Genomic DNA, 25,696 nt, shown 5'->3' with positions numbered 1-25,696 from the left:
CAGTGGAAGGCGGGGGGAAATTGCTTGAACTTGGGTTGAGTCTGTTATGCCTGATTTTGGGTCATTGTCCCCCCATCCACCCACTGCATTCCCATCCAGCATGGCCCATGATGTTTTGTAGGTTTCACTAACCCACTGAAGAGGGGTTTTTTTTTGGGAGGGGGGTACAGGGGGAAATGAAAGATCCATTGCATGAACTTGCTTTCTGCTCATACAGTGTTGGAGTAAAAAAAAGGTGTCTAAGGACTGCCAAACTCTGGCCTGGTTTGCAGTGGAAATGGCTTCGTGCAAGCTCTGGGAGAGGAAGCTGTGGCTGCCTTGCTCCTTGGTCGTTCTGCGGTGCGCTGAGCTCAGTCATGGGTTGGCTTAGCATGGCATTTGAATCTGGGCTCGTGGTTTACAGACAAACTGTAAGACAAACCCCGGCTTAGCTCAGTGAAGCAGCAGAATGATAGTTAGGGTGGGTTGTGAGACTGCACATCTCTGTCTTACTAATGCTTTATTCTGTCCCCGTGTTCTCGGTTATGGACCCCTGCCACTCTTTTCCCGGTTTAAATGTTAAACTCCATAATATTCCATAAAAAGGAAATTCTTATTTCAGTGGAGATTATGTAAGATTGCTAATTTAGTCACAGAATTTTTCCTTGTTGGCTAGCAGCAGCTAGATTTGATTGATTGCAGAGCTATAAATCTTGGAATTCCAGTTCTACAATAAAGTTTTCCTGTGTCCCAGAAAGCACATAGTTTAACGACCTGTTTTCCTTCTCCCTCCCCTGCTTCCATTTTTTCCCAGACCTTCCTTGAACAGACTAAAACGAGATTTAACAGGAACTACAAAGGAATGAGTTTATCCAAAATCACAACTACTGTGGGCTTGAACAGTAAGTGAATCTAGTTTGGTCAAGTGAAAATAAGGTTTAAATAAGAGTTTACCTTGACGGGGTGGGGAACTATTTAGAAAAGTTTAAAAAGGGAGTTTGAGCAGCTGCTTGAAGTATCCAAGGCCATGATAGATGCATTCTGAAGATAACAGTGCTTCTCTTAAGACTGCCAGGGGGAAAAGAATACAGCTGTCCATTCACAGAGTTTTCTCTCTAGCCTATCCGATTTAATTAATGACTCTGCACTTTAACAATTTTTTTTCATTGTGGGCACTGTCAACTCTCCCTCATTGCTTGCCCCCTATTCCTGCTTCAGGTTTCAAATGTTTTTCATTGGCTTTGGAGCAGTGGTTTTCAAAACCTCTCTTCCTAAGGAAATAAATCAAACTTCTATCTCCCATTGAGGGGCCTCTGCATCTTATGAAGGATTCTGGGTAGTTTTCCAGTGGTGGCTCTAGACAAACATCACCTCTGGGGGACTTTTGGATTTCTCTTTGTACAGAAAAAAGGCCCATGTTGGGTTATTGTCTGTCTTCTAGTTGGCACTATAGATGTGGGCAAAGCCAGGCTAATGTTCTGGGATCTTGGAGGACAAGAGGAGCTTCAATCTCTCTGGGATAAGGTAGGGATGACAGCTGTGTGTTCAGAAATGCCTTGCCATCTTAATAATGGTCCCTTTGAAATTTGTAGCAAGAGAGCTCCCCAGTTAATTGCGCTTTCCAATCAGTGTGGGCAGCACACAAGGAGTTGGATCCAGGCGGAGTTCATTGAACTTGATCCTCACCGAAACCCAATAAGACAAGTTAATCATGACTTGACTTTTGATTTAATGGGGAATGAAGATCCACAAAGTCCGGATTCAACCCAAAGTGTATTGGGACCATCAGACAAGACTTATGCAAGGATATAGACTATGCAAATGAAATGTCTTCTCTGTGCAATCCCACTAATTTCTTTATAATAGTGTGGGTTTCTGGGAGTTGAGGACTCTTTCATCCTAGTATTTATGTGAGCTTCAACAGTACAGCTTTGCCAGTGTTGCCTAGTGGTTAGGGTGTTGGACGAGCAACTGGGGAAGCCTGGGTTCATATCTTCACTTAGCCATGGGCTAGTCGCGACCTGTCAGCCTAACCTACCTGACAGAGTTACTTGTGAGGATATCCCACACTGAGTTCAGGAAGGGAAAAGGCTGGATATAAATGAAGTCACTGTGTAATTGTACCATGGACTCAGAGCCTAGTTCAGTTAAGAGCTTTGCAAGAACAATAAATAGCTTTTATCCAGGCTATCAAGTATTGAAAATATAGTGTTGCTTTTTTTCTAATAAAAGTAAAGTTTTACTGTCCCCATGGTTTTGTTTTAATGACCCAGGAGAGCTTTATGTTTTTGTTCTGAAAACAGTCAATAGCCTTGTTGATGTCCATTGGTATATATGTATGTATGTATGTATGTATGTACTTATTTATATTTTTGTTTAACAAACTGTATAGATAGACTGTTTAATCCTGGGAATTTAACATCTGCTTGTTATGTGCAGTTAGTTTTCTTTCTGTGAGCCATTTATAGCTACATATTTTGTTGCACTCTTTTGCATAGCTGTCAACGTTTCCCTTTTTTTAAGGGAAATTCCCTTATTCCGAATAGGATTCCTCGCAAGAAAAGGAAAAAGTTGACAGCTATGCTTTTGGCATATGTCTCTGGGGAGTTAGTGCGCACCTTTGGCTTCTGCTTGTAGCTCAGAGCATTCTGAAAGGACTGTGTGCTTGCTAATTTGCAGGGAGTTAATTGTGCAGGCAACTGTCAAGCAGTTGGGCAGGATTAGGGTTTAGTTTCTTCTGTCCCTGCAGTCCCATGAAATAGGTGAGGAGAACAACTTGGTTTAGCTCCTATGTTATGTTTTCAGTATTATGCAGAGTCCCACGGCGTTATCTACATTATCGACTCCACCGATGAAGAAAGGCTTTCGGAATCAAAACGAGCTTTTGGTGAGCATGCGGGGAGTTTTCCTGGAATTCGTCTGTGTAGGGTGGGAGGGGCTTAAAACTGCTTGAAACAAGCAGAGTGTATTCCTGTGACTTCGCCAACCGCAAAGCAAAAGTCGAAGCCCCCAATTAAGTCCAGAGATGTCCTAGCAAAGATATGCGTTCTCCCTCTCCTTGCAGCAGAAGGTCATTTTAAAGGTCAGTGCAGCTAGCTGGTTACATGGTTGGCCTTTTCAACATAGCTTTCCAAATAATACGCTATCATTTATTTACTTAGGAAATCTGTATATATTGCCATTCATCAAAAGGTCACTGCCTCTTTACAATACACATAATAAATTACAAATAAACACAGGCTGTAATATTTGTACAATACGAAAACCTAAAGCAGTAATATAAATAAAATTCAGAGGGTGGAATTCAGCTAGCAAGCTCCGCCACCCCACACAAGGACTTCTGTGTTGCAACAGGGCTTTCTCCCTCGCACATGCTTCCCAAAATTGGCTCTTGGGGTGGGAAAACACCTAGAGCAGTACGTGGGGGAAGGAGAAGGCAGATTGTTCCGTGAGGGAAGCAGAAATACTTGTGCTGATGGACCAGTCTGCTTGGCGCTACGTGGACTTCTTCCCAGCAGCAGTCAACCCGACCATAAATTCCACAACTTACCCCCTGTGAAAAAAGACAGTCTAATAACTTCAGTTATTATCTACTTATTCCTGATGAGTTATTACCTATCTAGTTGTTATCTAGTTATTATCTACTCATTTCTGATAAAACGGAATACTTGTTTAACAGCTGTTTTATGAAAAATAGCAAGGGGGGGGGGGAGAGAATCTGCAGCAGGATAGCTAAAGAGCCGAAACAGCGTGCAAACTCCCAGAGTTGCTAGTTTTCCTGGAACCCCTCGTTTAACTTTTTTACTCCAGCTGTTCCCCTCGGCTGTGCATACGCTACAGTTTAGTTGCGGACAATTGGATCAAAAGTGTGATATGAATGTGTAGGGGAACATCTAGGTTCCCTCACTGGAGGCCAATAATAGCAAGGCAATGAATCAATAAGCATTTGTTTGCATGTGCAAGGTGGGCGACCCCAAAGCAGAAGTCACTGCGAAGCGTTCAAATGTAATACTAGTGTAGATATAGCAGTGTAAAATAATCAAACCCACTCTTTAAGAACGCAGTCTTAAAGCATCGTTTCAGGGACGCTAACCAATTAGCAGCTTGTACCTTTTTATATGCACATTTACGTCCTTTTGTTGCTACCCTATATTACACAACCAGCCATTTTCATTGAAGCTTCTAAAGCATGATTTGTTGCATTCTCCTATCTTCTGATGTCTGCAAATGTTTTCTTATCTGTAACATAGCTTGATCGCTCCCTTTCAACCCTGTCAAAAATGGCCTTGTTTTCTTTCCACCTAGCAGTTTCTCTTCAGTTTAACTAAACAATTTAACTATTTCAGTCCCTACAAATGTCGTCTTGCCACTGAGTCCTCAGTGCAAAAGTGTTTTCATTCTGACATACACAGGATCTCTGTTAATGGCCTGTTCCAGAGAGGAACTTGTAGTCATTTTATTCCTCCCTGGTCTTCTTTTACTCCCATACTTCGCTGAGCTAAGTCAAGGTTCGGCTTAACTTGTCATCCAAATGTATGTTTGTGGTTAAGCTCACCTCCTTGACTACAAGCTGTGGCCATGGATATAACCCAGTTCTCTTCTCCCTTTCATCTTCCTCACAGAGAAGATGATAACTAGTGAAGTCCTGGAAGGTGTTCCATTGTTGGTTCTGGCGAACAAGCAAGACGTGGAGGTGAGATCATCATTGGTTTCAAAATCATTCCCAATTAGTGGTGTTTTAAAATTTCTAATTAGTATTTCAGGACTACTTTTCTATTGCCCTCTTAAGTAGCTAGCAAAGTTGAGCACAGCTAAAATATAAAAGCAACAATAAGGGGGAAGATAATGGCATAAGAACTTAGCAGCAACAAATCTATAAAATGGAACAGAAACTAGGTCCTGCTTTCCATAAGGATACATATGTCTTTTCACTGATACATAATCGGTAATCTCAGCCTGTCCCTCTCTGGCTGCTTCTGTGACTTTCTAGTTACCAGACATAGTTGCTGTGAGCTACACATTTCAGTAGCCTCCAGGAAATGTGACCTGAATATTTTCTGTCCTTCCCTGTGCATTTTGTATAAAATGGCTGTTGGATGTTTGTAGTGGTCTTATGTTAGGTGACCTCAAACCAGGAGAGGTGGTCTCAGGTGCAAAAAGCAACAACAATGTATTTTCTTGGAGGGGAGCTATCCTGGTCCGTCTTGCTCTTCCCATTGGCTCCAGAAAGTAGGGCCAAATACAGCTTTTTCTATCTCCTTCCATGGGAAGGAGTTGGTGTGCTGGGATTGTATGTGTTTGCCTGACAAGTGTGTTTTTGGTGACATAGGTATCAGTTTAAAAGGTAAAGGGACCCCTGACTATTAGGTCCGGTCGTGGCCGACTCTGGGGTTGTGGCGCTCATCTCGCTTTATTGACCGAGGGAGCCGGTGTACAGCTTCTGGGTCATGTGGCCAGCATGACTAAGCCGCTTCTGGCAAACCAGAGCAGCGCACGGAAACACCGTTTACCTTCCCGCCGGAGTGGTACCTATTTATCTACTTGCACCTTGACGTGCTTTCGAACTGCTAGGTTGGCAGGAGCAGGGACCGAGCAACGGGAGCTCACCCTGTCACGGGGATTCGAACCGTCGACCTTCTGATCCGCAAGTCCTAGGCTCTGTGGTTTAACCCACAGTGCCACCCGCGTCCCCTAGGTATCAGTTTACTGCCCCATAACCCAGGAAACCAGCCTTCCAGTGGTGAGCATAAAAGCAGATGCATTCAGAGCAAAGTCTCTGGGAGGGAGAAACTGCTGCCCTCCAATGTTTCTGGATCTGCACTCTAATCCCTGACCCTGAAGCTCAAATCTATCCCAAAGCTGAGCTTTCTTCAGTTTTGGCTGAAGTGAACGAATATGCAAGAAAAGAAGCGTTGCATGCTAGGGGCAAGATATGTCATGCTCTTTGATGCCCTGGCTGTGGTATCCAGTGTACTAGGAATTCTGATGTAGCCTGTCTTCCCTCCCCATGGCTGTGCTGGTTGGTGCTGATGGGAGTTGTAGTTCACAATATCTGGAAGGGTTGGGGGAAGACTGGCACTGTAGCTTTCATTAGTCCCAACAGCTGCAGTGCCCGCACTCTGTCCTCTAGGGGGAGCCAGTCACTCATTGAAAACGGGATAGACCCTACAGTACTGTTAAGTTCTGCACCTTGAATGCGCACACATAATTTGTGCCGGCAGATGCGCACACTAATCCAGCCAAGACTCTCACTTCATGCATTTGATGGTTTGCAGTCCACAAGGGCTTATGCCAAATAAACACGTCACCCAGTTTAATGTGGCAACTAAAGGTCTTCAGAGTTCCGCTGCAGAAACCTTTATGCATGCAGAAGTAAAATGTGCACATCGAAATCTCCGGGATGAAATGCATCTATCATCGAAACAAGGAACAGCAGTCTCCTTATTCACCATAGCTCAAAGATTCTCAGCAGCTTGGGCAAACAGAGCAAACCTTTTTTGGAATTTCCTCTCAGAGGGATGGTGGTGATTACTGACATACGTACAAAGGAAACACTACGTTTCTGGCACCATTTTTCCCCGGCATTCTGCTTTCCAAATGCCTTTTGTCTAAAGGTTGAAGCTTGTCTCAGTGGCAGTACTAGGTGGGCACTGCCCAAAGAAGGTGCTTTGTGCAGTCTGGAATGTGGAAGCGAAAATTAAACGAAGAACTGGGTCATGCTTATGAATTCCTTTGTGCTTGCGTCAGATGTTCCACTCCGGTTTACGTTACGCACGTTTCTGTAAAGAATTGGCGAAAGTGTTGCAACGAGTGCCTGCGAGGGATGAATTCCGGAATCTGTGGAATGTGCCAGACTAGTGTCTGCCCTCACACCACAAACAGACTTGCACAGAGGACTTTAGAGCGATCTCTGTTTCCCGTGGGGTGCCAGCAAATTATTAAGCCTGATAGGGGACTAAGGGTGGGCTTTAGCACATGGGTGCACGACTAAAGGAAATTCAACCGCATCCCTCCAAGCTTAAAAGTCTGCCGTTGCTGGGGCCTGCTCTATACCCGGAGCAAAAATGAGGTGGTGAAGTGGACAGGGTGCTATTTCTCCCATGTGAAGAGTGTCTCGTCCCCTTGCAATGAGTTCTTCATCTGGAAAAAAAACCTTAACAAAGCAGGGAGAAAGAAGGCTTATTTTGGTTTTCACTAGAGGAACATTTGAAACCAAAAACTACCCATCACAATCTATTGAACTCGATTCTGGGCTGCGCAGGTAGACCCAGGCTTGATTACACCTGAAAACACTTGGGCAAAGTTTCTCTTACTTCGGGGAGGTTCAGTTTGGAAACTCTCATTTTGTCTCTAGCCATTCTGTTTGCTGGAATTGTTTCAGTCGCCAACTGTCCTTTTGAGCTGCGGCAGCTGCTGCCCTCTCATCTGATCATCTAATGTCCAAATGCAGCAGCAGTGCCTGGCTGCAGATCTTGTGCCAAAGTTTTATACGTGATTCCAGGATTCCAGTTTGCTGGTCAGATGCTTCATGAAGTTGAGAGCAGCGCTGTGTAGCTTTCCTTGGGTTGCATCCAGCAAAGCCGTCCCATTGGCATGAGGACTTCTGCCTGTGCAATGGGATTGTTTTCTACCTGTGCCACCCCCCGCTCAAAAGGATCTGCTCCAGAGAGTTGGGGAATCTCTGTGTCAGACTCTAACCTGTCTTTTCCAGGCTTTATTATCTGTACAAACTATTTTACAGTGCAGAGCGTCGCAAGTCCATGTCTGCTCAGTCGCTAGCAGAATCTGGGAGTGGGCGGTCCTTATACCTTCCCCAGCATAACAGTCTTTTGACCCCCATCCTTCTCCTCCCCTCTCTGCGCGCAAACCTACTGCACAAAGTGGGCGTTGGCAAAGGGGAACTTGCCTCCCCCTCCACTTTGCTCAGGCTCGGTGTTGAGGCTCTCCCTAGCATCTTCTGATCCCTGCATCCCTTCCCCACTGGCTTCCCTCCCCGCCAGAGGAAGAGCTGCTTCGCAAGATCTTCGGAGGCTCCCTGTAACACAACTGCTCTTCCGCCTCTTGCCTCTGAGCTGATGGCAGTTCCCTGACACTCTAGAACAGACTGAGGGCAGCTTATAGAGGAGAAGTCCTTGAACTAATGTGACATCTTGGTTGGATGCAGTCCCTTTAAAAAACAACAATGGTGCCCATTGCTAGCAAAGGCAAGAATTCTAGCTGCTTGCTCTCCTTGCCCAGGAGGCCTTTTCTTGCTGCTTCTGCTGCAGGGATCTCCACACAGGAACACATTTGCCAGGGACCAAGGTTCGCAGCCCATGACTCCCACCTTGTTCGCTATAGGAACTAAGGTGGGATTTCTTCCCCAACCAGGCGACGTCCTGATGTTTTGACTACAACTCTCACCAGCCCCAGTGAATTGTCCAAAAAACCAAGAGTATGCGAAGCTGAGGAAGACTGGGTGAAATAGTGTTTTGGTTTTTTTACATATTGAGGTTGATGTTAACTGAAGAATGCTGCATCCTTAACAAAGCAACTTTTCTTAAACAAAAAAGAGCCAGTTGTATTTTTTAAAGAGACGTCTTCCTTTATTTCTGTTTTTTTTTTCTTTCGTGTTTTGGAAAGAAATTAAGAAAAATCTACTGTAGCCCTGACAGTGCTTTTCCAGGATGGGAGCCAAAAACAACAAAAGAACGAGGAATAAACAAACGAAATCATAAACTGTGTTCATTTAGAAGAAATTCTCAGTGAGCAATAAGTTGGTTTTATTAGGATCAAACAAAATAGTGCTGAGTAATAGTGAGCAACTTCCTCTGAATTCTTCTTCCTATTGGTGTTTTGCTGGGGGCGGGAGAAGAAAAAATAAAAAGATCGTCCCTGTTCTTGGATGATGTGGCACTTAATTTCCAACCGCTAGGTAGTGCTTTGACTTCTTTTACAAACACAGCATCATCCAAAATTTATCTCTGGCTTTGCTTATGCAAAAGCTGCAATGTTATTTTTTACTTCTGTTTCTGGCCTCAGGAGGAGAACCCATGTTCTTCACTTAAGGCTGGAGACAGATCTGGCTAACAACTGAGGTTTATATTATTATTTTAATGGGGGGGGGGTGTTATCCTACCCTTCACTAAAAGAAAGCAGGACAGGTCCCAGCAAACATATTAATAAAATTAATCCAACACATCCAGATCAGAGTCAGATTAAAGCGTAGCCATGCATTTCTCCATCTTTCACAAACTTAACTTTTGAAAGCAAACTGATTTTCAGAAGCTTCAGCAGGAAGCTTCAGCAATAGCTTATTCTAGCACCAACATGGGGTTCCGTATTCAGCATTATCCATATATCACTAGGCCATAAGGACCTCCCTGGCAGATCTCAACTTGTGAGCAGGACAGCATCCTCCCTTCAGATAATTCGGTCCCAAGACTTTAGGGCCATATAGAGAAAACATTGAACTGGGCTCAAGTAATGAGTTGGCAAACAGTGCAGATCTTTGAAGGGTGGTCTTCAAAAATTGGTGTCAGCCATTCATTCATTCATCTCAGGATCCTTGGTGTAGCCTCGTATCAAGAGCATTTAGAGACTATTTCGATTAGAGCGCATGTTCTCTCTATCTTGAGACCTAGTATTAATGCAAGCTATTAATGTTAATTAATTAATGCAAGTATTAATGACTTCAGCATCCAGCATATAACACAGTTGCCTAATGTTATTCATCACAATTTCCCCATTTCACAATAATGATTAATTAGCTCAGGCATCAAACCTGCTGAATGCGTCAAATTAAAAATACTTGACCGGTATTTGACTTTTCAGTTGAGCAGATTGTTTTTTACTGGCCAGATGCCCAATTTCTCATTCCCTCGTGACTCCCAGGCCAGTCCGTCCCTATCCATTTATAGCTGATAACCTTTGACTTGCCATTATTTGGGAGTTTGCTGAGGCTCCACCTCTCTTGTCTTGCAAAGGAGGTTGGGGGGGTTCCAGGGCCACTGAAAGCCATAGCTTAGTGGTGCAGCATCTGTGTTGCATCATCATCATCATCATCACCATCCTGCCTTTTCCCCAACAAGATTCAAGGCAACTTACAGCTAAGATAGACATACAGTGGTGCCTCGCAAGACGAAATTAATCTGTTCCGCAAGCCTCTTCGTCTAGCGGTTTTTTCGTCTTGCGAAGCAACCCTATTAGCAGCTTAGCGGATTAGTGCTATTAGCGGTTTAGCTGCTATTAACGGCTTAGCAGCTATTAAAGGCTTAGCGGCTATTAAAGGCTTAGCGGATTAGCGGCTAAAAGGCTATTAGCGGCTGTCAGAGCTGCTTGAAGATCCTAGCTCACAGAGGATCACGCTAGCCAGCGATCATTAAGTAAAAGTCTTTATTGAATTACAGTTTCCATTCTCACGCTGCTGCGCGCAACTCTACGTCTAGTAGCTAGATCGGCGAAGCTCCGTCTGAGTCTCCGCCCCGTGTGCACCAACTTAATATCCTAGCCTTGCTCCACCTTTTCCGCCTGACTGTCCTCCTCTGGGTCCCTCTACCCCCCGGGGCTTCTTCCTTCCGGGATTCTTCTGACGCTGACCCGGACCCTCCTGCCTCCTTGCGCCGGGCTTTAGGACCTGGTTCCCTTTCGGGGCTGCTTACTGCGCCGCCTTCCTCTGCATTTGAACTTGGCGCGCGCGCCCAACCTTCCACTTTCCTCTTAACCGTTTCTTCGCTCCCCGATGGAGGTGTGGCCACTCCTGACTCATGCCCTCCCTCCTGTGGTGAGCTGCCAGCGCTTCCCCCCTGGCTCCTTTCCTCTTCCCTGCTTCCTGGCGGTGACGCTGGTCCCGATTTCCAGCTGCTCCCCTCTGAGTCCCCTCTGGCTCTATCTTCCTGGGGTGCCCCCCTAGACTCCCCCCTTGCCCTGGCCACTGGTGCTCCTTTCTGTGAATCCTCTGATTCACTGGAAAGACTAGGAGATCTCGGGTCGTCGTCATCACTCATCTTTTCTTCTGCCTCCTCCCCTTCGCTCTCTGTTTCCTCCCTTGCCCGTGCCTCTGCTCCTAAACCCCTGACATCCATCCCCCCCTCGAAGCCCCCCATTCCCCCCTCCCCTCCTTCCGGTGCTGGAGCTGGGGGCTGCTGTTGCAAAGGGACGAACGTCGGATATCGGTCGCTTCCCGTGGCGGGTCTCCATCTGAAGTCTCGCGGGTCTTCCTCCCTGCTCTCGTCGACAACGGTCACCTCCGCTTCCATCTCTGTGCCGCCGTGCTCGAAACCAGGGTCGTCCCCGAAAACGTCCATGTCCGTCTCTCCCTCACTTCCTCCTGGCGGTGTTGCTCGTCCTGGGCCTTCCAGCCACCGTCTGCGGAACTGCTCCTCTGGTCTATCGTCCCACCAATACGAGGGTTCTGATGCAGATCCCGAGGGTGACCCCTCCGGGGAACGGACGTCTTGTGTCGGGTCCTCGTCCGAGTCGAACCCCCGGAAAGTGCTGGCCGAAAGCGTGGGCGTGAAAAGCCAGTCGTCGAAAAAGTCTGCTGGCATAGGTCTATGGGGGAAGAGGGCATGAAACTCGTCTTTGAGGAGAGGTTCGTCCAAGGCGTAGCCCGGCACCCAGCTGTTCGCACTGGCCGGGGTGCCCTCCTTGGCGAGAAAGTATTCTACCCCCTCTTCCCCCCATCTGGAGTCCAAAATCTCCGTGACTTCGTTGATGCGCTCCTTCTGTGCCACTCCCGCGTGCCCTGTTCTGTCTCTGACCGGACTCGGCGCCGTTCCGGGTTCCTGGAACCTGTGCGGTGCCTTGTAGGGAGTGAGCACCGATCTGTGGAATACCGGATGCATTCTGGAACCCTCCGGAAGTGCCAGTCTGAACGCTACCGGGTTGACCTGCTCTTCGACTTGGTAGGGCCCCAGTTGTTTATGCCCTAGTTTCTTCTTGGCCAACGACCTGGCCGGCACTGCGTGGGCTGCTAACCAAACCCAGTCTCCCACGTGGAGCTCTTCGCCAACCCTTCTGTGCTTGTCCGCTTGTACCTTGTATGCGTGCTTGGCCAGCTCCAGGTGGCGCCTCAGCTGATCGTGGACTTCCTGCAGCTCCGACGCGAACGCATCTGCTGTCTGCGGCTCCCCCTCTCCCATTCTTTCCAGTCCCGGGAAGGTTCTGGGGTGCCTCCCGTTGTTGGCGAAGAACGGCGTGACCCCCGTGGACACGTGCTTCGTGTTGTTGTAGGCGAACTCGGCAAGCGGCAGGTAATCCACCCACGTCGCAGGCTGTTGATTTGCATAACATCTCAGGTACTGCTGCATGATGGCATTGACCCGCTCCGCTTGCCCGTTGGTCTGCGGGTGTCTCGCCGACGCCAGGTTGATCTTGACGTTCAGGAAGCCCATCAGCTTCTGCCAGAAATTCAAGATGAACTGCCGCCCCCGGTCGGACAGAATAGACCGTGGCAGACCGTGAACCTTGAACACGTGGTCTATGAACAGTTTGGCGGTTTGCTCCGCCGTGGCCACCTTAGCACACGGAATGAAATGCGCCATCTTGGAAAACAGGTCTACCACCACCAGCACTGCCGTCTTGCCCCTCGAGCTGGGCAGATCCGTGACAAAGTCCAGGGCCACCCTTTCCCAAGGTTCGACCGGAGTTTGCAGCGGTTCCAACAGTCCGGCCGGCGGTTTGTGCACTGGTTTGGCCCTCTGGCAGGTGTCACACCTCGCCACGTAGTCTGCGACCTCCCCTCTCATTCCAGGCCACCAGAAATCCCTGGCTACTAATTCCACCGTCTTCTCCTTGCCAAAGTGCCCGGCCGTGGGCGCGTCGTGCAGCTGCTGCAGCACCTTGGCGCGAAGGTCGTCTCCCGGCACGTAGATGGCCCCTTTACGGATGAGCAATCCATCTCATAGCTGGAAACCGTCGGCCGCAGCCGTGCCCCTTTGCACCTCTGCCATCTTTGCTTGCGCGAAGGAGTCATCCTGCAACGCTCGTCGCACCGCCTCCAGGTCCACGGTGGCCGCGGCGCACGCCCATACTGTTGGTGCGAAGATGTGCATGGCGGCCGCTGGCGTTGCGTCCTCCAGATACTGTGGCTTACGGGAGAGGGCGTCCGCCATGATGTTAGTGTCCCCCGGGACATACTCTATGCGGAAGTCGAAGTTCGCAAAAAACTCCGCCCAACGTATCTGCCTCTGGTTTAGGAACTGTGCCGTGCGCCAGTGCTCCAGATTCTTGTGGTCCGTGCAAACCTGCACCGTGTGCTTGGCGCCGATCAGGAAGTGCCTCCACGCTTTAAACGCTGCATGAATGGCCAGCAACTCCCTGTCCCAGATGGTGTAGTTCTGCTCGGACTTGCTGAGCTTCCTGGAGTAAAACGCTGCCGGTCGCCACACCCCCTGCTGGTCCTTTTGCAGCAGGACCGCCCCCACGGCTCTGTCCGAGGCGTCTGTCTCCACCCTCATCGGCCTGCTGGGGTTGACGTGAAGCAGCTGCTCTTCCGACGCGAAGAGACGCTTGAGTGCCTGAAAGGACTGCTCCGCCTCCTCTGTCCAAACGAACTTCTTTTTCTTGGAGCTAAGCGTGTCTGTGATGGCCGCTGTCTGCATAGCGAAGCCCTTGATAAACTTGCGATAGAAGTTCGCAAAGCCGACAAACCTTTGGACCTCCTTCCGGTTGCGTGGACTCTTCCAATCCAATACCGCGCGAACCTTGGCGCTGTCCATGGCGAGCCCCTTGTCAGACAACTTGTAGCCCAGAAAATCCACCTCCGTCACGTCAAATTGGCACTTCTCCAGCTTGGCGTAGAGCCTATGTTGCTTTAGTCTGGTCAGCACTTCCTTGACGTGTCTGTCATGCTCCTGCTGCGATTCCGAAAAGATCAGGATGTCATCTAAGAAACAGACGCACGTCTTGTAGAGAAGTCCCGCCAACACGTGATGCATGAAAGCTTGAAAAACGTGGGAGCCATTTTGCAATCCAAAGGGCATAACTCTGTATTCGTAGGTACCCAGTGGCGTGAACATGGCCGTCTTCCACTCATCTCCCTCCCGCATACGAATGAGGTTGTACGCCCCTCGCAGGTCTAACTTGGTGAACACTTTTCCCTTCCGCACCTTCGCCAGGAGGTCGTCGATTCGGGGCATGGGGAAGTCCGACGGCTTGGTCCCATTGTTTAAAATGCGATAGTCCACGACCAGTCTTTTTTGGGGCGTGTCTCGCTTTTTAACAAAGAATACTGGACTGCCCCCCGCTGCCTTGGACTCTCGGATGAAACCGCGCTCCAAATTATGATCTATGAACTGTTTGAGTTCCTGCAGCTCGTCCTCTGACATGGAATACAGTTTCCCCTTAGGCAGCGCCACCCCCGGCAGCAGGTCAATCTTGCAGTCATATGGTCTGTGAGGGGGTAGCCTGTCTGCCTCCTTCTCGCAGAAAACTTCCAAAAATTCTGCGTACTTGTGGGGAATCGCTTGCAGCGTGCCTAGCAGCAGCTGTGACTCCTCTTCCTCTCCTTCCTGCCGGGGCATGATGCAGTGTTCAGCACAAAAGGAAGAGCCGAAGATCAGCTGCCTCTGGTACCAAGCCAGCGTTGGGCTGTGCTTGTCCAGCCAACTCATTCCCAATACAATGGGCGTATCCGATAGTTGAGTGACATTGAAGCTGATGATTTCTTTGTGATTTCCAAGTCGCATCGCCATGGGCGGCGTCTGCTTCACCACTTGCCCCCCTAGCAACTCCCTGCCATCCACCGTGACAACCTGCAGGGGCAGCGTGGCAGGCAGCAACTGTATAGCGTGCCGGTCGACAAAGTCCTGCCCTATAAAGTCCGCATTGCTTCCTGAGTCAATAGTGATTGGCACGTCAGTGGTGATTCCATTGGGCAGCTGGAGAGATGCGGTGAGCCTCACCACTGGTTTGGGCGGGAGGGGGTTCACGGGCTGTAAAACCTCTGGGGACTGCGTCACTAACACGTCTGGCTGGGCCCCAGGGCCTCTTCCTCCAGCCAGACTGCGTCGTTTCCCTGCTGTGGTCCCCCTTGCTGCGTTGCTGCAGTCACCATTGCCGAGGCTGCAGTAAGCTTGTGGAGCCTCTGGGGACACTCTTTTGCCATATGCCCTGGCTCCTCACAGACGTAACACTTCCTGTTCCCTCTAGGAGGCTTCGCTTTCACTGCTGCCGGTGCTAGGGCTCTGGTTGCTGACTGAGCCCTTGCACCTCCAACCTCCATAGGTTCGGCTCCTCCTCCTGGCGGAGGCGTGGATTGCGCCCGCGCTGCTTCTCTGGGAAGGAAGGAGGGGCCCCTGGCTGGTTCGCGCCCTCCACGCCCTTCGTCCCTGCTCCACGGACGTCCTTCCAGCCTCACCCCCACTGCCAGTGCCCTCTGAACGACCTCCTGGGTGGTTCGGGGTCTCTCCCCCCTCGCGATCTCATCTTTAATCGAGTTGTGCAGCCCCTCCCAAAAGAGGTCTCTTACAGGAGCCGAATCTCTGTCCCATTCCAGGGCACTGACCAAGGCGAAAAAGCGGGCATGATACTGCCTGACGCTGGCCCTCCCTTGTCTCAGCCCATGCACCTCCTTCCGTGCAAGATCCACGTCAATACTTGATAAAAAACACCCATCCATCGCTTTAATAAAGGCATCTGCATTCTGGAGCGCCGGATCCTTATCTCTCCATAAATTGCGTAGCCATGCTCTAGCATCCCCATGCAAATGGGACATGATGAATCCCACTCTCTCTTGCTCATCTCTAAAGTCTTTATGCAGCAGTTGCAGTGCGCACAGTACGTCGGCTCTAAAGTTGGGATACTGTTGCAGGTTCCCATCGAAGTGAGAGACCAGCCCGCCTGTCCGTCTCGCCAACCCAATTCCCTCCTGCCGGGGTGTCTGCTTTGTCAGCACGTCTAACCTGACCTGGAGATCCCTGCAGGCGGCAGCTGCTTCCTCCTCTCTCTTCCTGGATGCGAGAGCCTCGGCATTCAGTTGTGCCACTGCTTTTCTGAGTTCCTCTATCTGCTGCTCAGCCGTCATGTCGTCTGCCGTTCGTGAGCTCGCTAGTAGGCACCTGTTTCTCTCCCCTCCTCGAGGCTGTAGATGCCCACAATCGTGAGACGGAGCTTACTGTCAGAGCTGCTTGAAGATCCTAGCTCACAGAGGATCACGCTAGCCAGCGATCATTAAGTAAAAGTCTTTATTGAATTACAGTTTCCATTCTCACGCTGCTGCGCGCAACTCTACGTCTAGTAGCTAGATCGGCGAAGCTCCGTCTGAGTCTCCGCCCCGTGTGCACCAACTTAATATCCTAGCCTTGCTCCACCTTTTCCGCCTGACTGTCCTCCTCTGGGTCCCTCTACCCCCCGGGGCTTCTTCCTTCCGGGATTCTTCTGACGCTGACCCGGACCCTCCTGCCTCCTTGCGCCGGGCTTTAGGACCTGGTTCCCTTTCGGGGCTGCTTACTGCGCCGCCTTCCTCTGCATTTGAACTTGGCGCGCGCGCCCAACCTTCCACTTTCCTCTTAACCGTTTCTTCGCTCCCCGATGGAGGTGTGGCCACTCCTGACTCATGCCCTCCCTCCTGTGGTGAGCTGCCAGCGCTTCCCCCCTGGCTCCTTTCCTCTTCCCTGCTTCCTGGCGGTGACGCTGGTCCCGATTTCCAGCTGCTCCCCTCTGAGTCCCCTCTGGCTCTATCTTCCTGGGGTGCCCCCCTAGACTCCCCCCTTGCCCTGGCCACTGGTGCTCCTTTCTGTGAATCCTCTGATTCACTGGAAAGACTAGGAGATCTCGGGTCGTCGTCATCACTCATCTTTTCTTCTGCCTCCTCCCCTTCGCTCTCTGTTTCCTCCCTTGCCCGTGCCTCTGCTCCTAAACCCCTGACAGCGGCTATTAAAGGCTTAGCGGATTAGCAGCTAAAAGGCTATTAGCGGATTAGCGGATTAGAAAAAGGGGGGGAGCGGGGAAAAAACGGAACACTTGCAAGACGTTTTCGTCTTGCAAAGCAAGCCCATAGGGAAAATCGTCTTGCAAAGCAGCTCAGAAACGGAAAACCCTTTCGTCTAGCGGGTTTTCCGTCTTGCGAGGCATTCATCTTGTGGGGCACCACTGTAGCTAAAAACTTACGAAAAGACAATAATTAAAAAACAATTAAACATAAGTCCAATTACTTACCTGGTAGGGGAGATACCATGATCACAACATAAGTCCAATTAAAATATAGACATTTTTTGTTGTTATTATTACATAGAAAAAATCACATACAAAATGTCCCCGGTTCAAATCCGTGGCATAAACTGGCAGGGCTGAGAGAGGCTCTCTAAATCCCTTTTCAGTGTAGCTATGATGGGGCTAGATGAGTCTGCAAAAGGCAGCTCCCTCTGTTCCTAGGGCCCCAGACCCCCTGCTCCGTCTCAGTGTCTTTTGATGTCAGGAACTGGAGTGAGGCGTGGGTCAGCAATAAAACAATAAAAGCGCCCGATGTCAGTGAAGTTAAATCTTTATTCCAGGAAACAAAAGAGCGCAGGCCTGGTGAGCACAGCAATCCTTCCCAGTAGGTCTTCCCCGAATGAGGCAGTTGCGAGGACTGAAGGTCTGTGTCTTCCCACTGCTCCCTAAGACTCCCCCCCCCATCCCAGGTCCTTCCCTAGCAATCTCAGCTCTTTCATCTAGTCCCTCATTGCTCTGCTCTCTTCATTCCTCTACTTGTTCTGGGAGACTGGGGGGAGAGGAGCTGGTTGCAGCAGGAGGGGGAGATTCCCTGGATTCTTCAGCATCCTATCTCATCTCTATCTCCTGGCCTTCCTCCTCTCCTGCCTCTGGGTCTAGACCAGGGGTCAGCAAACATTTTCCGCAGGGGGCCGGTCCACTGTCGCACAGACCTTGTGGGGGGCCAGACTATATTTTGAAAAAAATAATAATGAACGAATTCCTATGCCCCACAAATAACCCAGATTTTGAATAAAAGCGCACATTCTACTCATGTAAAAACACCAGACAGGCCCCACAAATAACCCAGATTCATTTTAAATAAAAGGACACATTCTACTCATATAAAAACATGCTGATTCCCAGACCGTCTGCAGGCCGGATTTAAAAGGCGATTGGGCCGGATCCGGGCCCCAGCCCTTAGTTTGCCTGCCCATGGTCTAGAGCAGCCTTTCTCAACCTGTGGGTCCCCAGATGTTGTTGAACTACAACTCCCATCACCCCTAGCTAGCAAGGCCAGAGCTCAGGGATGATGGGAGTTGTAGTCCAACAACATCTGGGGACCCACAGGTTGAGAATCGCTGGTCTAGAGACTACCCTCTGGCACAGCCACCTCCTGTTCCCTAAACCCTATTACCTTTTCAGCTTCCGACACTTCCTCCTCCCAGTCTGCTCCCTCTTCTCCCTTTGACTTCTTGATGTCGTCCCACCACCACCAACCCCCTGGCTCTGAGCCTTCTTCCCTTGGGGGTTCCCCAGCTGCTGCCTCCCACCAGTTCCCTTCGTCCAGCCGGTCCATAACAATTGACCAGCCTACTCCTCTGTAACAGTTGCTTTGGGGAGTGCCAGGACCTCCTCTGAAGACAATTTCTCCAGGCAGTTAAGGATGCTGTAAATGATGTGCTAATCTCCTTTGGAAGGTTCCGCCTGCTATCTTGGTTCAAAATGGTGTCTCATCGGAGCAAAACATAGACCCAGACCTGCTCCTCGAACTCAGGGTCCATATCGTGCAAAGTTTGCTGACCATATATGAAGAGTTGTCTGAATGTATACAGAACAGACGGACAAACAACTTTCCGAGCTTAAGAGATTTAGTGCTGTTGAGTCCAGAAACTCGCAGGCACACAGCTGTGTTAATGGATCTGCCTGGGAAAGGTTTCCTAAGGATTGTGCAACATCTAATATGCTGGTTCTTTTACAGGGACACCTTTGTGCTCTTGTGTACTTATTGTTATAACGTCATGCTGCTCCATTAGCTAAGTGGGGCCGGTTCCCATCCCTTTGTCCTTACATGACCTGGAGGCTTTTACGGGAAGGATTGTTTTAGACTTGAGTTCCAAGCATTCTGTGTCAACCCCCCCAGCACACAAACACTACAAAGATGATATCTGAAAGACCACACACAGACTTAAGAGACGGACGCAGGAGCCTATCCGGTCTCCTTTGGCATTCAGAGTTCTGGTTCCGACTTTTTAAAAAAGCCAAGCTGTTTAGTATCCATATACCTACAGGACTGCCTTTGCCTGCATGAACCTGTTCATGTGGAGGTCCTGCCCTGTATTCTGTAGTTATTGAGTGCACTGCTGGTTGAGTACTCTGCCAGGGAGGTGCCCCCCAGACTTCGGAAGATCTGTCTGACTCCACCATCTCCGCCCCTTTTATTGGAAAACAACATTGTTCCATAAAATCTGGCCATGGCCGTGGCCTTGGAAGGCTTTAAAAAGGAATTGGATAGATTCGTGGTGAAAGAGAAGTACGTCAGTGGCTGCTACTCGTGCTGGCAGTGTTATGTAGTGGTTAGAGTGCGGGACTAGGACCTGGGAGACTAGGATTCAAAACCCCACTCAACCATGAAGCTCACTGAGGGATCAGCCAATGTATTCCATCCTGAGCTACCTCACAGGGTTGCGGTGAGGATAAAATGGGAGAGGGAGAGAAGTATGCAGGTAGGGCAAAAATGCTGTTAATTAACTAATTCTGTGGATCCAGAGGCAGCATGAGTAAAGCTGTACTGTAGCCCATAGCAGTTTATGCCACAATAAATGGATTGGCTCCTAGCTGATCTTGGTGCATTACATTGTTTTGTTAATTATAGCATTTAGTTCAACATTTACTACTAGCTCTGGGCACATGACATTTGCCTTTCCGCTTTGCAGCGAGGGCTGTTTGTGCTGCACTGAAGAAGGGGTCTCGTTTACCTCTGGAGCCAGACCCAAACCCCTCTCTGGGCCCTCTCCCCCCAAGCTGCCTCACCGAGTTGCAGCGAGATGGCTTAGGCTAGACCGAGAGTGTGTATATAAGGGAATGGCAAAAGTGCTTTGCATTTTCCACGAGCAATCAAAATCTCAGGGAAGTATCTCACCAAAACCCGTCTGCTAGGTTTTTGTCTTGGTTCCTGAGCCTCTTCCAAACACTGCTTTCTTCCACGAATGCATGACGCCTGCTATCTTTGTTATGTTTATTACGTCGTCCTAATTGAATACCCAGGGGACTTAGCCATCTCTGTCCTAAGGCAGTTCGCTGGAGGTCCTTCGGTACTAATCCCTCTCAGTAATTATTGCTTCATGGACCTCTTCCTGCTGTTTTGGAACTCTGGAATTTTCCCCAATGATGACATTGAACTTAAACACAAATGACTTGACTTAAATGGCCAAGCAGTAACGCAACTTTGCGCAGATGTGGACGATTCCTCCTCTTTATAATTCCAGCAATCTGAAAACAACTGAGGAAGTTTCTTTTAAAACATCTTACTCGTATTTCCTTATCTATTGCTCAACCCTGGTACTATATGTTTGATTTACCACTTATTCGTAAATCCCTGTTTGTCTCCCAGCAGCTGCGGTTTAAGTGTGGGCTGGAACAATTCAGACACATTTTTAAAAAGTGAACAAAAGAAAGCATGGTGCTTTTAATTACTAGTTTTTATCCCTTACCTGTTTTGAGTCTTACGTGCTCCATTTATCCGCGTGTTTTATCTTGTGCTGGTGTGTGACCGAAATATAGTTTGACACTGATACCTGTAATATCTCTGGCAACTTAACTACAGCCATCAAGAGCCTGCCCAAATAAAACACTGTGAGAATTGCTGTAAGGATGGCAGAAGTAACGTCTGCGCAGCATTTTGAAAACTTGGCATTTGCACATATAGCTTAAAATCATCAGTTTCATTTGGATACTTGTTTGAACATATGGACTGTGTCTGTTAAACTATACTTTGAACTCAGGGTCGATGGAACATTTTTATTGTTAAAGTCAGCTGACATTGTTTCGTTTCCCCCGTCTTATTTGCCTAAATAAAAGGTGCATTAAAAATAAAAAGTTGGCACACACATTTGCAATGTGCACTGACAGAGTTCTGGGCTATTAGGAAGCATGAAAAAGCAGAGTTCCCGGTTGCATGGCACTCTAACACCACATGTGCATTTGTTTACAGATGTCCTTGTTTCTGCAGAGAATAGCCTTAATGACTAAAAGGGGCTTAGCATTACATTGCTTCCTAAATATGAGCAGACTCACGCTTTGGCTAGGCTTCTGAGTAAAGTAGAGTTGCACAATTCTCTCTGCGGCTTGTGTCTGGCAGTGAGTCTGGCCTAGATGATTTTCAGGTCCTTAGAGTTTGGCTCAGCGCATAAGCTGATCCAATATATCTTGCCCTGGCTTCCAAGTCCTGGGAGACTCGCTGTAGGTGAGCGAAGGAGGCGCTTTGTAAAAGGACAAACCTCTGACAGTTACTCCCTCGTTTACTCCTGCAGAGCTGCCTGTCCATTCCTGACATCAAAACGGCTTTCAGCGACTGCATCAACAAAATCGGGAAGAGAGACTGCCTGACCCAAGCCTGCTCTGCTCTGACAGGGTAAGTTTAGAAGGGCAGCCCATCAGTGCTCTGGTGCAAAGCAGCAACAAAAGAGGGTGCATGTCCCGGGTGGATGCCGTCATAGGCTGGAGAAGTATGAAGACAGAACCCTTCTACTCTATCATGGTATAGAGGGGAAATACCAGCCCTGGCCTGTGGTTGCACCGTCTACCCTTGAGGTCGAGGGGAGGCCTGCTGCCAGATTGCCTTCTGACCGCACCAAAAGAGGTGGCTTACATGGGAGGCTGCCTCCTTGAGGCTGATGAGGCATAGGCGGCTGACGCTGCATCCGATCTCAGCCACAAAATTTGCTAGCTGGCCCTTAAGATCGCCGAGCGACCTGTGTGAGCTGGCAAGGAGTGGCAGTGCTGAGCTACAACAACAGTCGGGAGGCAAACCCTGGCAAAGAACAAAGGAGTGATTAAACCAGGCTTATGAACAAGCTGGCAAAAGGGGAAGCCAGCACTGACGCACCATCGGGGTGCCTTTGGCAAAGGGACAAAGGGTTCTGTCAGATGCCTGGTATTGGTTGCTCGTGAGTAAGCAGGCAGGGCTCCGACCTGTCTCCGACAGGTTTTATTGGTGCAAACTATTTACAGTACAGTACAGGGATGCGGGTGGCACTGTGGGTTAAACCACAGAGCCTAGGACTTGCTGATCAGAAGGTCGGCGGTTTGAATCCCCATGACGGGGTGAGCTCCCGTTGCTCGGTCCCTGTTCCTGCTAACCTAGCAGTTCAAAAGCACATCAAAGTGCAAGTAGATAAATAGGTACCACTCTAGCGGGAAGGTGAACGGCATTTCCGTGCACTGCTCTGGTTCACCAGAAGCAGCTTGGTCATGCTGGCCACATGACCCGGAAGCTGTTTGCGGACAAACGCCGGCTCCCTCGGCCTATAGAGCGAGATGAGCGCCGCAACCCCAGAGTCGGTCACGACTGGACCTAATGGTCAGGGGTCCCTTTACCTTTATTTACAGTACAGAACCACAAAGTTCATGTCTGCCTTAGTCACCTGCAGAATACGGGAGTGGCCCCTTCCAGTCCCCCACCCCCAGCATAAGAACTTAGACACCCCAAATCTCCACCTCCCCTCCTTCCGTTTCACCCCTCTGCGCAGGCTGGGCGGCGGAAACGGCTTGTGTGCCTCCTGGCCAGCTGGGCTAGGTGAGGCGCTGGGGCTCTCAGCAGCATCTTTGAGCCCTCTCCTCGCTTGGCTGGCCCCTTCCCTCCACTGGAGGTGTGGCTTTCCTCACCGCTGGACGATGAGCTGCTCCTCAGAAGCGTCGGAGGCTCTCTTTATCCCCCGGCCTCCCTTCCCTGTTCCGATGGCAGTCCCCTGACAGGTTCCATCTCCTTCGCCACCAGCCTGCTGTGTTTCTGTCCTAGTTGCGGAATATGAAACCTCCCTCTATAGCTCACAATGGAGACCTAGAGGGCTGGCAGGGAAGGAAGAGGGAAACCTGGGCTTCCCTCACCTATTCCTGCCCTCACCTGCACTGACTTCTTGGCCACCTGTGGCTACCCAGCAAGGTGACCTCGAATAGAAATGACCCAGCCTGTGATATGCAACCTTTTAAGTTGCATGACCTGGAGCATGAAGAGCCCCTGTGTGATGTTATCCTATTATTATTATTATTATTATTATTATTATTATTATTATTAGAATTTACCGTATTTTTTGCACCATAACACTCACTTTTTTCCTCCTAGAAAGTAAGGGGAAATGTCTGTGCGTGTTATGGAGCGAATGCCTGCGGGTGGCGGGGGAATCTGCTGCAGTCGTGAGCAGAGGATCCATGGTTCCCCTTCCTTCCCTCCTCCGTGGTTACAAAGCATGGATCCACATGGATCCTCAGGATTTTTGCATTGGACTACTCCAAACTCACTGTCAGATCACATGTCTGTGGCCACAGCATGAACCACAAAAATCATATATCCACTATTTCGTTTAGAATATTTTTTTTCTTGTTTTCCTCCTCTAAAAACTACGTGCATGTTATGGTCTGGTGCGTGTTATAGAGCGAAAAATACGGTATATAGCGTGTTTGTTCTCAAAATGCACCCTTCTGCAGCATAGATGTAGACAGCAGGAGATGGGAAAGGGAAGGGGCTATGGGGAGACCCTAGACCCATGATTCCCAAATTGGGAGGTACCTGGGGGGCGTGTTCCTCTAGGGGAGTGCTGGAAGTGTAAATGACAACCAGACTTTGAAAAGCTGGTATTAAGTTTACCGGTTTTGTTAAATGAATAAAGCTAAATAATTTTAATTGGGTTTTGAATAAATGTGCAATGAGTTGTTACTGTATTGAATTTTAAGTGTTGTCATCTTCCTTAGTGGGTCATGCAAACTGCTGTTCTGAATGATGCTTTTTAATAGGGTGGGGTGGGGGATGAGTTTATGGAACCAAGGGGGTGGTAGCATCAAAAGGTTTGGCCTCACTGCCCTAGAGAGTGATGGGAAGGATTTCTGAAGGCAGAAGGAACACTGCAAAGATGGGGGTGATAAGTGGTGGCCTTTTCTTTTTTTGTGTGTCCTCAGAAAAGGGGTGAACGAAGGGATCGAATGGATGGTGAAGTGCGTGGTGAGGAATATCCATCGCCCCCCCAGGCAGAAGGACATCACGTAAAGGACCACTGAGGAACTGAGCACTGGACACCTTTGTCCCGCACAGACTCACGGCTCTTTCTCTATCTTTCTCCCTCCCCACCCTCTCTCTCCCAACCCCCCCCCCCAAAGAGATCTGGCCTGGGCTCAAGGCATGAATGTCCTCTTTTGGTCTCTCACAAGAGAAGTCAGACTGAAGTCTTTACCCTGTGCTCTCTCCTGAGCGCTTAAGGGGTGTGACCGCCATCAGCTGTGCTTGTGCACCTGTGCATTGTAAGAGTGAAAGGCCTTGAGCTCCTTCTGTGTCGCTTTTAACCTGTGGAATTGACTGAAGGTCCTTGCGATGGCTAATCGGATGGAAATTGGTGCTTGGATTCGATTGGGGGGGAGGGCAGGGACTAATATCCCTATTTCCTGTTGGAAGTTGCCTTCCAAAATCCAGAATTGCATTGACGGCAGAGGCTCAAGGGTGTTTGTAAGGCAAAGTGGGGATTGGCGTGGGAGATGACGGTTCCTTTGTAACAAAGAGAACATGTCACAAATCCCACAGTGGGACTGAGGCATCGCTGGGGCTAACGGGGAGTTGTGGTCCACAATCTCTGAAGGGCACCAGCTTGGCTGAAACTGCTGTATAGGATCAAAATTGATTTTTTTATTTTATTTTTTGGTCTTATATTTCCAGTTGGTTTTGCTGATTTGATCTGCAGCATTGCAGAGACCAAAAGCCAAAGCCTGCCCTGTGATGTTGTGCTCCCACAGTGGTCTTTGCTAGAGGGAAGCTGCATTCGGAAAACGTTTTGTCTCTTGTCTCAGTCAAATGAAGAAAATTGTGGTTCTTCTGTATCTGGCTGGCACTGAGATGCTCTGTTCATTTCCCCGGGGGTCCAGGGAGACCATACAGGGATTGTTGTTTCAATAAAAGTTTCATACTCCTCTGTACAACTTTGCAGAATTCATGGCTACCTCTCTCTGGCAGAGCTGTTCAAATATCCCTTCTTAGGAATGAAAGTTGCTCGCCCCAGCCTTTGCAGCTTCTGACTCCTGCTTTGCCTAGATTATTCATTCATTTGTGATGCAAATGGCCTCTGAAACGCCCTCTCTCTAGGGCAGCTTTTGCCAAGCTGGCTCGGCCTGATGGAAGCTTTAGTGCAGGGGTCGGCAACCTAAGGCCCATGGGCCACAGGTGGGCCACGGGGGTCGTTTAACCAGCCCACGAGCTGTCCCTGAACCGAGTTGCTTGCTTGGCGAGTCCCCAGCACAGCGCGGGGACTCACTTTCGTGGCGTTGGAAATCGCGTCTGCGCAGACGCAGATGTCGGAAATCGCATCTGTGCAGACGCAGACACCGGAAATCACAAGCCCATGGAGGGATCTCCGCTGGAGTGAACCGGCCCGGCCCAGGCAAGGTAAACCTTGCCAAACCCTGCTTAGTGTGAAGCATCTGGATGGTGCTAGCTTGGCATAGGCTGACCCAGAGGCATGACTGATGCCAGCGTTGTCATCATTTTGGTGTCAGGTGGAACCTGTCCATTTATCTGGGCTTTTGGAGTGGGCAGGGAAGATTAGAAACTCCATTATGTCTGCAA

General features: G+C 49.2%; 1 protein-coding gene across 1 annotated transcript in view; it reads left to right on the top strand.

Moving 5' to 3' along the window:
• The window catches only part of ARFRP1 (ARF related protein 1), a 28,997-nt gene extending 3,944 nt beyond the window's left edge, over positions 1 to 25,053 (top strand). The window contains exons 3-8 of the mRNA XM_083507776.1: positions 794 to 881; positions 1,421 to 1,503; positions 2,785 to 2,866; positions 4,602 to 4,672; positions 21,405 to 21,505; positions 24,046 to 25,053. Of these exons, the coding sequence (XP_083363902.1) occupies positions 794 to 881; positions 1,421 to 1,503; positions 2,785 to 2,866; positions 4,602 to 4,672; positions 21,405 to 21,505; positions 24,046 to 24,133 (513 nt within the window). The 3' untranslated portion in view covers positions 24,134 to 25,053. The remainder of the gene's footprint in view (positions 1 to 793; positions 882 to 1,420; positions 1,504 to 2,784; positions 2,867 to 4,601; positions 4,673 to 21,404; positions 21,506 to 24,045) is intronic.
• The last annotated feature ends 643 nt before the right edge of the window (positions 25,054 to 25,696 follow it).

This window comes from Podarcis liolepis (assembly GCF_965112155.1).
Source record: "Podarcis liolepis genome assembly, chromosome: 6".
Classification (NCBI taxonomy): Eukaryota; Metazoa; Chordata; class Lepidosauria; order Squamata; family Lacertidae; genus Podarcis; species Podarcis liolepis.
This window is presented reverse-complemented; position numbering and strand designations above follow the sequence as displayed.